The sequence below is a fragment of the Quercus lobata genome, chromosome 6 (genome assembly GCF_001633185.2).
Source record: "Quercus lobata isolate SW786 chromosome 6, ValleyOak3.0 Primary Assembly, whole genome shotgun sequence".
NCBI lineage: Eukaryota > Viridiplantae > Streptophyta > Magnoliopsida > Fagales > Fagaceae > Quercus > Quercus lobata.
In genome coordinates, this window is record NC_044909.1 from 44009233 (window position 1) to 44022682 (window position 13450).

The window sequence follows — 13450 nt, forward strand, 5'->3', positions numbered from 1 at the left end:
TTGATTATGGCCATTGCTTAAGTCTACAATCAAGGCATATCAATGATCTTTGAGTCAAGCTATTATCAAGGGCTGAACATGTGCATAACAAATAATAGAAGTATAAAACTTTACTAAACATATGCTAGCAATATGTTATGGTGTCACTTGTTGCAGCTGCATACCTGCATTTGCTGCTGCTGCTGCTCGTTTAGCTCTAGGCAACTTCTTGTCTGTTACTAGTTAAAATAAAGTTGGCTTCTTTTTTTTTCTGAGAAAAATAAAGTCGGCTTTAGGAGTTTAAATAATTTAATATGAAATTGAATAAAGTTGGAATGAATGCTCTTTTTACTTTTTTTACTTTTATTAATTTATATACCAATATGATATGATTTGAGATTCCTAGTGTAAGCTTCATATTAATTGTTATTTAAACATTATGGAAAGACATCAACCATTACCTTTTTTGTATAAAGAAGATTCGAATATAACTCTCTTATTCAATTTTCATTTTATTTTATTTTATTTGAAAAACAAACGCACAAACATGGGAGAGAAAAAAAAAAGTTTTAATACAAAAGCACACAAAAAACTTCACTCAAAAATTATGATAACTTTTAAAAGAGTGTAAGACAAGTTATTTTATATACAACACTTTTTTTTTTTAGAAACAAAAATTACAAATATCCATTCTTTTTTTTTTTTTTTATAGAAACAAACATAAACACAAGAGAGTGGAAAAGGGTTCTTGAAAAAAAAAAAAAAAAAAAAAAAAAAAAAAAAAAAAAACCTTGAAGTCTGGAACCAACAAGGTTGAAATGAATGCTTTGCAATCGTTAACCAAAAAAAAAAAAAAAAATGCTTTGCAATCCAAATAAGACAGCCAAAAAGATTATTTAAGAATATAATTATAAAAGTAATTTATAGAAGCTTCCAACCACTCAATTTAACCTTCTTTTTTAATATTTATTTATGGAAATTAATTTTCTAATAAATCTTTTTAGTAACTCTTAAGTGTTTCTCTTATATTTATGGCAGAGTTTACCCGTTAAATTTAAAAATGAGCGAGGTAAACATTATTTCTATATAAGAATTTTCCAAACTTTTTTTTTATAGGTATACCATAAATAATAAGATAACCTCTTAAACCCTAAACCCTGATCATTCGAAGAAAAACACCGAATTTTGGCGGGAAGATTATTCCCCCAAATTCCAAGCCCTTTGTTAATTTCACGCTCTCGATTTTCTCTCATGCAATCCACTTTCTACACTGCCCCCAGTTCCCACCATTTCCAACTTCCATGGAAATCTCCGGAACCCAATTTCACAGCCAGGAAATCAATTCCACATAAACCCCAAAACCGCTTCAAAACCCTAACTATCACCAATTCCCTGAACATCCCTCTCGGCTACGAATCCGAGGAAGGCATCGACCACGTACCACCTGTACCCGGACCCAGACCCAGACCCAGACCCGCCTCGCCGGGTCGCCTCCCGGTGGTGATTCGAAGGTCTGATAAAGTTTGTAGGTACTTCTGGGATGGGAGTCGGTTGCAATTGGTTTGTGTGGACGGTGGTGCGTCATCGTTTTCATTCAATTTCGATGATGGGTTTCGAAAAATGTTCAGACTTTGTGGTTCGGCTATCAGGGATTTCTTTATTCCTAAACAAGTTAGTGGGAATTACATGGACTATGTAAAATGGAAGCTTTTGCACCGGGTTTTCAGCTCGGCGCTCCAGGTTCTTTCCACTCAGGTAATAAAATTTTGCACTACTTTCTTTAAAAAAAAGAATTGGCTTTGAATAGTTTCGTTGAAATTTAAAGGTAATTATGTGGATAAATTGTTGTCTTTTGGGGTAATTGTGTATACAGAGTGTGCTGAGTTCAAATGTGATTGATTTGTATGGCGTTTTAGTGATTATGGTATTACAGTGATGTTAGAATATGTTTACATTTAGAGTTGTTAGAACTTCTTTAAAAGCTTGGGTGGATATTTGATGATATACATTGAGTAATAATTCTTTTGAATTAAATGATAAAGGCAACAAGTGAAGAGTTATGGTTGTGACGATTCACGTGCTGTGTTTAAGAGGTTTGGTGAGTTTGAGAATACTCACTGTAGAATGTAATATAATGATCTAATGAGACACTGCTCGGTGCCTTCTCCCTAACATTTATATCCTATTAAGGAGGAAAGCCCCCAAAAGGGGTTAATCTTAAGATTAAGACTTGGTAAGTATAATTTTTAACTGTTTTGGGAATGTACTGATATCAGGCAATGTTACGGGCTATAGGAATTGGGTATTCTCGTTCACTACCATCTGCGGCTGCCCTTAACTGGGTCTTGAAGGATGGACTTGGACGGCTAAGTAGGTGCATCTATACTGCTGGCCTAGCATCTGTGTTTGATACCAATTTGAAGGTATGACTTCCATTCCATTAGAATTCAATTAACACGTTTTATTTAATTAGTTTTATGTATTTAAGTCTCTTTATTGGCAATTCTTGCGGTTAACAGCACTGTATTTTGGCGTTGGAACAAACCAAAAGTCTGAAAGTACAGTAATGTGGAGTGCTGTGACTGGTTATTTTTGAACTGCAAGATGAGAAATCACTGATTATGTTCTTTAGAACTTAAAATCTAGAGCTTTGAAAAATCAATAATTTTTTGTATCCTGTTTGAAGAGAGTTAGGTTCTCAACGTCTGTCATGTTCAGTTTGAGCATTGGAGTGGAGTTGCTGACTCCTGTGTTTCCTCAACACTTCTTGCTTCTTGCATCTATTGCTAACATTGCCAAACAAATAAGCCTTGCATCCTACTTAGCGACTAATGTAAGTATTCAGCTTGAGCTCTTTTCTTTCATAAGAAATTTCATATATTTGAATTATTTTCTGATAATTTCTATCAGTGTTACTTGATGGAATGCTGTTGATGTTACACTGTCACAAAACTTTTATCTAAACCCGTTTTCTTTACGAAAATTTTCTTGGTTTAATGCCTTGTTTGATGTCCAAGGATATTTCTCTGTATTTGCTACTGTTTTTTGTCCCTTTGGCACTAGTACAGAGTCAGAATAGTCTAAATGCTATAAGCTTGATGACATGTCACATATGTCACCATAAAAAATTTATGGATACTTCTAAAAATTCCATGCTATATTTAAGGAAAATATTGCACCATTAGATGCCCTGATCTCTCATATAAACATGAAGCAAATGAGTGTCAGGACTCACAAGTGGGAAAAGGGAAAAAATTGATGTAACAAGTATAAAGGAAGGGCAAAGAATATTATTGCCTTGAAAACAATATCGATATTAAAGAAGTGGACCAAAATTTAGCTATGAAGATAACTCAATTTTCAGGCCATTTTTAGAGATCTTAATTACCTAATACATTTAACATGTATAAGTTCAGAAGCATTTTATACCTATCAAAAAAAGTTCTGAAGCATTTTATTGTTCTAATAAGGTTATTCCAGTATTGATCATTTGTTTTCAACTGCAGAAGTTGAAAAATACTGGTTAAATCTTTAGGAACCTAAATATTGATTTTCTATAAAGTTATCATCACTGATTACTGCCATCTTCACTGTCAAAGATGTTTTCAAGTTTTACTGTGCCACATCTTAAATCGCATGTAAACCTGAACAGTATGGCATATTCACCACTTGATTTAAGACAAACTTTGGATGGGTCTTTTCTGATAAGTTTTGTAAAACTAACAGTTATTTGTAATTCTTTATTTCTTTTTAATTTTATTCTTCAGCTGTTGGTTTGATTCAACCTACCTTATTTACCCAATTCACAACTGATTCAGATAGGACTGTGCCTTGAAAAGAACTTTTTCTGTTACTGGATATTTCACCATATTATGTGTAGTTTTAACGTTGTGACTCTTTTTAAGCAGACAGCTATTCGCCAAAGCTTTGCTATAGCAGATAACCTTGGTGAAGTTTCTGCAAAGGCACAGGTCTATTATAAATTTTCCTACCATGTTGTTCTGTACATGCTTTGATAATATGGAATTATATAATAACTTTTGGAATGGGATTCAGATTCAAACAGTGTGCTTTGATAACCTCGGCCTTTTGCTTGCCGCAATTCTGAATATTTTGTTGAAGAACAATCAAAGGTTTTTCCTCCACTCCCATAACCCCATTCTGATTATCTAATATGGTTAGTTTACTAAATAAAAGTTGCACGACCTTTCTTCCCGTTTGTTATTGTGAACTGACTTTATTGATTAAATTGAAAATCTTATTCTCAATATACTGATTTTAGAATCTCTAGCCCAAAAATTCAAATAATATTGAAATCAACAGACAGGTGTAACTATCTGCTATTACTTCTGCTAAAATCTATTATAACCTCCTGCCCCATTGGTATGTTATCGGTAGGTACAGATAAGATTATATCTACTTCCATTAGTTTGTCACCAAAGGTTCTCACCCATACTTTGAATATAAAATCTTATTAGTAAAAATGGCTATCTTAAATTTGAGTAAAGTTAATTTAAAAAATTACCTGTTTTTGCTTTTTAGGAGAAACAAAGTTACCTGTTATTTGGACCTGTGCATTACATGTATTCTGTATTCATTATAAAAAGTTGTGCTCCCATGGTTTCCTAACTTCTCATTATCATTGAAGCTTGCAAGCAAGTTTACCTTTCGTCATATACCCCATTTTCTCAGCAGTCGACCTTTTCGGAATACATCAGGGGCTTAAGCACGTCCATTTGCAGACACTAACAAAGGTGGGTTAGTTTAACTGAGTTTTATAAGTTTAGGGTCTGTTTAGGGCTTGAACTGACTGGTTGCTTTCATTAATGGTTTTGGGCTTTTTTGTAACTTTGGAGGAACACAGGACTCTATCCTTCATTTGTGCTATATGCATGACCCAAACCCATTATTTATCCCAATTTTTGCTCAGTGGGCCAGTCTTAGACAACTAGAATCTTATTAGTATATATTTTTTTAAAATTTTATCTGCATTAAATAAAGACATTTAAAATTCAAATGGCTTTGCTTTTTCATTGGCTTTTCCGTTTTGCATAGTTCAACTGCATTTGCTACATCCTTGATTTTGGGTTGAAAGGTTTCTTCAGTCACTACTCCTGGGTTCAATTAGATTTTGCTTACAAGGGCCCTCAGTAAAAACCTAGAGCAATAGGCTAATAGCATGATGAACCTAGAAGTCTCCGGGGACCAGGCCCCAAAGTTAAGAATAGTGAATTGCGGTTCTCATTAATAGCGTTTAACCAACCAGGCAACCATATGCTTTGGTTCTTGTTAAAAGATCATAATATGCACTCAGAAACATAGGCTCAAGTAGTAGGAAAAAGAACACAAAGAAGCTTATGATCCTTCCATGGTCAATTTTGCTTTCACAAAATTACACGTGCACCATTAATACCTTTTTTCTTCATAGAAGTATGAAGCTCAAGATCTGACTTTTGCCTTGCTTTTATGTTCAGGATAGACTTGAGATCATACTAAATATTTGGATCGAGTCAGGATATGTGCCTTCACCTGCAGAAGTGAGTAAAGAGGAAGGAGTTGATTTTTTGTGGAATAAAGGTGAGGTCTCGCCACCGTGTTTCACATAGCTGTGTATAATACTTTGATATATGCTGCTATATAATTTAGTGCACTTCATTTGCGAAGCTTATACCTGATTATTGAGGTTTGAATCAGGCAAAAAAAACTGGCCTATCAGAATAGGGTGCTTAAATCCGAAGGATCAGATACCCAAGTTGTCAATGATGGCAATGCAATATTCTAGTGGTGAGGATTATTACTTTATATGCATGGAGATCTTCCATAAAGGAGTGAAAAGAACTAAGCAGGTGAATATTTTAGGGAACTTATGACCTGGGCTGTCACATAGTTAACCATGGAATCTTACCTATAGAGATGACCTTCTCACAATTTCAATTTTTTTTTTTTTTTTTTTTTTTTTTTATGAAATTCTATTTATGAAATTCTAGCAAGGTATACTTCTCTGTCTACGGGAAGGGGCCAGTACTGCAGATATTATCATGGGTTTGTTACAGGTAACCATTTTTTTTTTTTTTTTTGAAAACCCTTTGTTAACATAAAATTTTCATATGCACCCGTCTCATGCACCCTATGTGACATGGGTGCAGGAGATACCTTCTCCTTGTTAAGGGCTTTGGTATTTGATAGTGTAAAACACACACCATTACCATTTCATGAATTTGTTTGCTATTGGTAGATAAATGGAAACCTTGTCTGTGGCTAATTTCCCTATCATGTACTTGCTTAGGCATGCTATATCCGCAAGGCCCTCCTTGTGAGGAGGAGTTGGTGGGAGAGCATTCTCAGAGTTGGTGATGCATTGGATTCTGTTCTCAATGAATGGTATAAGGTGATTGAGGATAGCAAGAGATGTGCCCAAAGGGATTTGTCTCTGTTGTGTGAACAAATGTTGGGACTCGGTTGGGCTGCTAAGAACATTTTGTTAAGCACAGAGGAGCAGGCTCGATACAGTTTTGTAGATGATTAAAGGTTTTATATTTCTTTCTTCAAGATTAGTGGCTACTCCTTTATACCATTGGAGAGTTTTGGGGATGAATGAATCTTAACTTAAAGCTGACAATTTGTGTCTAAGCCATCTGTAACATTCTGTTTATATAAGCAGCTATCATCTGTTGTAGTCATTTGTAAACGAGCAAATAATAAGGAAATTTTGACTCTTGTATTTGCTAACCATTAGTTTCTTAGATAAAATATACGTTGAACGAAGTCTAGGGATTTTTATTTTTATTTTTTTTGTAATTTGTTTTTTGCATACCACTTGATGTACCCATCTACCACTCGCTTTTTGAAGCATTTTTTTTCGTCACAGATACAAAGTCATACGACACTTTTCATTGTTGCAATGTGTTCAAAAAGTCAAGCAGCTATTCTCCTTCAATAATAAATGATTACATTTTCACAGCTATTCTCCTCCAATGATAAGAATAAGATGATGCTGTCCAAGAATGCAATGCATAAGTTATAATGCAGGGTTGGCCCGTATGCATTACATTTTTGGACAGCATCATCTTATTCTTATCATTGGAGAAGAATAGCTGTGAAAATGTTATCATTTATTATTGAAGGCGATTAGTCACAATTTACAACCTTGAAACAATTCCACCACTTATTTTAAAGAAGAAAATTTGTGCAACAAACAAACAAGTATCTTGATAGTCGTATTATAACTGTTACATAAAATCATAACATCTGAGTTTTAATATGACTTGTAGTTAAAAAAATAAGTTCATACCCCCTGGTGGTCTATAAAGCTCGAATTCAAATTGGTTTCTTTCTGTTTTACACACCCTCTATGATCAGAGGATCTCCTTTTGTGATACAAACTCATGGATAGAAGTAGAACTCACCCTTTAAAATTGGTTTGTAAGGGGAGGATGCCCAACAGATTAAATATACATGATTAAGCTTGAACTTAAACGATGTGGGACACTTGGATCTTTACACTATGTATTCCTAATAAGTTTATTGTCATTTAAGTTTTTGGTGGAGAACTACAATTTTTTTATTGAAAAAGAAAAAAAGAAAAAAAAGAGAACAAATTAAAGACCCATGACTAATATTCTTATGTCCATATACATTTTAGAAGAAAATTGATAGTAAATGACAAATTGACAATATTTTATTTTACAATAAACAAGTTTGATGAAATTCTCTCTCTCGCTCTCTCTCTCTCTCTCTCTCTCTCTCTATATATATATATGAAATGAATGTCTTTGGTTCTTTGGGCCCGTGAGTCTCTTGGATATGTGTACTCTCTTTAATCACATAGAAGAATCCTTTGAAGGTGGTCCCAAAATGTTGGTTAGAAGATTTGAACCCAAAAATATTAAATTGAAGAAATGATGAGTTGAAAATACTTGTTTCTTGCTACTCATAAAGAAGTACAAAATGACATCATTTTGGTTATGATTGTGTAAAAAAAAAAAAAAAAACACAAATGTAGTAATCAAAACGACACCATTTTAGACACTACAAAGAAGCACAAAACAACATCGTTCTCAAATTAAAGTTTTAAACAATTCCTGTAAAAGGAATGATGGGAGAATTAATTACTAAAACATAATCACATTTTAGTAATAATTTAATATTCTTAACATATAGTGACATGGCATTCCCTCCTCTCATAATCTCATATGAATGGTAGGTTTTGACACAAATTAAATTAATAAGACCCATCATTCATATAAGATGAGGAAAAATTACGTTTCTATAATTTGCGAGTACAGAATAATTATTCTATGATGGAAATTATTAACTACTCCTAGAATATAACGACGTGGAACTTCCACCGTTCATACTTTTAAGCAAATTAATTAATAAATATTCAGCCAAGAATATACTCTCGTTCATTTTTTTTTTTTTTTTTGAGAAACAAACGCACATATACAGTATACACGCACAAGGGAAATGTAAAGAGATTCTAACACAAAGATATACCACAATTAATTAAATTGAGTTTAAAATTTTACAAATTACCATGCACCATATACCCGTGCAATTGATAAATGTGCCTTTACATATTTATTGGCAAAAATATTTACTAATAATTATATTGTATTTAATAGTAAAATATATGATTTTATATACAATGAAATTCATAATAAATGTCTAATGCTATAATATAATTCGTTATAAAATAATAATTATAATAAATATATATTAATAATTCTCATAATTATTAAATTTCATATTTAAACAAAAAAATATAAGTAAGAGAAAATTATAAAATGTTAAACTTGCCAGTATATTGCACGGGCTACTGGTTAATCTGATATTAAATTTGTAGTGTTTTACATATTTATTATTGAAAATATTTACTAATAAATTTTTTTTTTTTTAAAAAGCACTTAGGAGTTTAAATGTGTACTGAAATAAATGTATGTATCTAGCATGACAATAAATAAATTTGTATAACCAACAATTAAGTATCACGACATTAAGAACAATAATTTGATATTAATTTTGTAGCGTGTAAAGCAATGAAAACTGTATCTAATATGATATTTAGTTGAAGAAATAAAATAAATTAATATACCCTAACACTTATAAATAATTAAAAATTATCAAGGCATAATCTCCCGCCACCTTATTTGCTTCTCTAACGCTTCTCAAAAAATATATATAAATATATACATATATTTTTTCTCTCTTCTCTAGGATCAAAAGAATTAAATCATGAGGAACTTCTCAATTTCTGCTATATTTTTAGTTGTCCTCTTGATCAATGCAGGTGAATATTTCAAAACTTCATCATTTGTTAATTTTCAAATAGAATAAGTTGTTTAGGTGAGTACTCAATTGTCTTAACTTTTAACATTGCATTCTGTATTGAGATTTACAAAACGAGTAATTCTTAAGTACTTGTATACCACCCCACCCTTGATGCGATGATCACTGCACAAATATAAGTGCTTGTGGAGTGTGGAGGGCAAGGGCTGAGATTCAAGTCTCTAAAAGAGAGAGTTTTACACACATATACACTTAGATTAGACTAAAATGGAATTTCTATCTTGTATATATATATATATATATATATATATAAGTACTTTCATAGTACGGTGATGTGGTGCTCCTTCTTCTCACATTCATGGTGGGTCCTACAAATTAAATTTATTATAAAGCCTACCATGTACAGGAATACCATGTCACCGTGCTCCCAGAGTATCTAACTTTCCCTACAAAACAAATAAAGTCAAGCTAAGAAAAGAAAAAATCTAAACCATTTTAGTCTTATTAGTTAGTTAGTATGAACTATGAAGTTAATTTTATGTAAAGTAAAATTAGAAGTTTTGGTTTGATTTTAAAATGTTAAACAAAAAATCTCATCCTTTGAGATCGATTTATACAAATTCTTAGTCGTACATGTAATTTTTTCTTTCAATGCAGGCAGTGACTTGATTATGACAGCACAAGCAAAAGGGGAATGCGACAGGATATTGATCAAAAGTTGTAATACTAAAATTTGTGATACAAACTGTAAATCGGAATATGGGGTTAATACTACTGGATTTTGCTACACCGACAGAAATCCAAATGACACTTGTGTGTGTCGCTACCCTTGCTAGTGACTATGATTTGTCGCGGATTATTCTCATGTCCCAACCTATATGTAATGGCATATTATTCTTGTCCCAAATGTTTTTAATAAATATTTCAGTTAAAAATAAATAAATAAAAGTTTGATATAACCACATTGTGTTCAAATTGAAGAATAAAAAGTATGGTTTGCTCTAGGATAGGTTTTCATTTGTATTTGTGAGTAAAAGAGACTTTTTAATATAATACACTACTATTATTCATGTATTTTTGGAGGTGATAAGGAGGGGGTGGGAATTGCTCTTGCCACTTGGCTCTACCATTCTTTATTTATGGCCAAGTTCTTCTCCAAAAAATAAATAAATAAATAAATATATATATATATATATATATATATAATATAAGGCCAAGTTGGCAAATTTAGTAATTTACTCCACACGCTCTATGATTAGATTAGATCCTTCTCTAAACGCAACTTTAGTTGGGTTCATTAATTATAGTGCAAATTGCTCTGCTCAATTTTTAGGACAATGGATTTGTACTTCATCTTTTGAAGGACTTTGTACACAAAACCAGCCCCCCATCTATGCAGAGTGTTGGGAATTTAAAAAAAAAAAAAAATTAAAAAGAAATGAAATTGTACTAGGTTTACAGACAATAATGAATTGCTATCTTTAAGACGATATTTACCCACACTTAAATAAATTGGATTGTAGGCAAATCATTTCCAAGATACAACTAAACTTGGATTCTACCAATAGCAATCTTGAAAAATTCATAGATTTAAGAAGGGGTATTTCTCTCAAAAAAGAAGAAGAAGAAGAAGAGTTAAAACTTTTTTATCGTGCTTTTACTATGTAATGGAAAAGATTAAGTTAATCAAGTAACTCATAAATAAGCTCAAATTTATTCAACAAGAAAATAAACCAAACTTGAATATATAATTTTGTTTGATAATAAGCTCGAACACAAATTAAAGGAATTAATGAATAAGCCTGAAATCATAATACTTGGCCTAACTTGGCTTGTTTATGGCCATAAATTTTAAGAACCAACATTTTATATTGTTCTAAAAAATACTCACTCCGTCCCAGTTTGTTTCTCCTCTATTCTATTTTGAGATGTTCCAAAATATTGTCAAGTTTCTAAAAATAAAAGTCATTAATTTACTAATGGTCCTATTATACCCCTACTTTATTTTCAAAACTATTTGAAAAGAAAACTAACAAATATTTTAAAAAATCAATCTAATTGGTAGGGATAGCAATGGGGCGGGGCGGGGCGGGGTCGAAGGAGGTCGAAGGATGGGGTTTCGTCCCCGCCCTATATGACAGGGAAAACTTTCTCACCCCATTCTCGCCCCTTGGGGCCCCTCGAAGCCCCGCCCCATCTTGTAAAACTCTACTTTTTGTTAATTTTCCCTACAATTAATACAATTTTTTTAATGAAACCGAATTCATTAATAAAAATATATTTGAAATTACAACTAAATTTATCCCATCAAATCAAATCAATTTTTAGAAAAAATTGAATAATATATCTAAGTGTATAACAAGACAATCATTAAAAAAAATTTAAAAAAAAAAAATCTCATAGTATAACACATAACAAAATAAAGGCAGAGAACCACATTGGGTAGAATAAAATAAGCCAATTTTGATATATTTGTTTAAATAGTAGAGTTTTAGGGTATAAAAAATTTACAATTATAACCCTTAGCAACGCAAGGCAGGGCGGGACGGGACAAGGTGGGTCTAAAAAGTTTAAACCCATCTCAGCCCCACCCCGTGATGCAAGACTAAAATCTTGCCCCATCCCCGCCCCACTACCTTTGCAGGGCGGGGAAAAATTGTCATCCCTACTAATTGGGGCATTTTTTTAGTTGTCTCATTAGGAATAACTCTTTAAAAAAAAAAAAAAAGACAAATTTATTTAAGGGTAGTTTTGTAAACATTTTCATTTTTATAAGGCAAACAAGACAATAAATTATGTTCCTTTAAAATTTTTGAGTTTTCAAACAGGACAAACAAATTAGAATGGAAAGAAAAATAAATAAAAGTGTAAAAGTCGTTCTTACCTGTCATGATACCAAAACAAAGATTAAGAGTAGCGTATATTCTAAAAAAAAAAAAAAAAAGAGCGTTCCTATTTGGCATGCATATTAAAATGAACCTAAAGTCTAAACCCGTCAATGAATCCAAAACAAAATTTCCTCAGCGACATGATAAGTTGATTACAACAAGAAATCCACATGCATATGATAAAACCCTCTTTTACAAGTTATCAACATTTATAGTAAGCACCACTCCCTTTTACACTTAAATTCCTCATCATGTATTTCATTTTCTTTATTAATTCCACTTCCTTATTATTTACCCAATCCGATTTTTTAAAACACCCACCCAAATCCTTAATTTTGAATCCACATAAATTTCTCAGATTCTAGACACTTACGCATTCCTCTCCATTTTTCTCTCGATTTAGTGTTTGGCTACTTTGTACCCCTCTCTTTTACGTTGTCTACATCCACTTTTCTCTTCTCCTAAGGTCCTATCCAATCCCGTCAAATTAAACTTACACAATTTTTTCCCCAGTTAAATCACAAATTACATTCTCTAACTTTAATCAATTTTAATTTAATGCTCTATCACAACACCATATTCGCAATGTGAAAAATAAAAATAAAAATAATAACCATCTTAGCAATGGATGGAGAACGGTTACAACCTTGACTTATCTCAAAAAATAAATTTGTGATACCAGCAAAGTAAGTATCATCACAATTATTTCATAAAAAAAGAGTATCATGACAGTTAAGAACCATTAATCTTTTATATATATATATATATATATATATATATAATCTATTTAAAATCGAAGAAAAACATTTGACTTTTAGTTGAAACTCTTAAAAATAAAAATAAATAAAAAGACGTTTGATGTTAGGATTGTTGTTAACAAACTGCATTGTGTATTGCTTGAGGCATTGACTGCATTGTTGTATTGCTGATTGCAATAGCTTCACATTTGTACTATATTGTGCGTGTGTGTTTGTTTCTCAAAAAAAAAAAAAAAGGATAATTGTCCCACATTGTTTAAAAGAGTGTATTGTGTGTAGTATAACTTGCCACACTTTTCCTTAAAAGTTACCATGGCTTTTGAGTGGAATTGTAGTATGTTTTTATGTTAGAACCCCTTTCCCTCTCTCTTGTATGAGTGTGTGTGTGTGTGTGTTTGTTTCTTAAAAAAAAAAAAAGGGGGGTAATTGTCCCACATTACTTAAGAAAGTGTGTTGTGTGTAGTAGAACTTGCCCCACCCTCCCTTAAAAGTTACCATGACTTTTGAGTGGAGTTGTAGTAGAAAAAAAAAAAAAAA

At 32.1% G+C, this 13450-nt stretch overlaps 1 protein-coding gene across 1 annotated transcript; it reads left to right on the forward strand.

The window, feature by feature from the left end:
* Positions 1-1071: 1071 nt before the first annotated feature.
* On the forward strand, positions 1072-6711 carry LOC115950736 (protein root UVB sensitive 4). The gene is made up of 10 exons (XM_031067971.1): positions 1072-1734; positions 2256-2402; positions 2666-2812; positions 3888-3950; positions 4036-4112; positions 4628-4733; positions 5454-5556; positions 5674-5825; positions 5967-6032; positions 6266-6711. The coding sequence occupies exons 1-10, from the start codon at positions 1231-1233 to the stop codon at positions 6503-6505; spliced, it is 1605 nt and encodes a 534-aa protein (XP_030923831.1). The 5' UTR covers positions 1072-1230; the 3' UTR covers positions 6506-6711.
* Positions 6712-13450: the final 6739 nt, after the last annotated feature.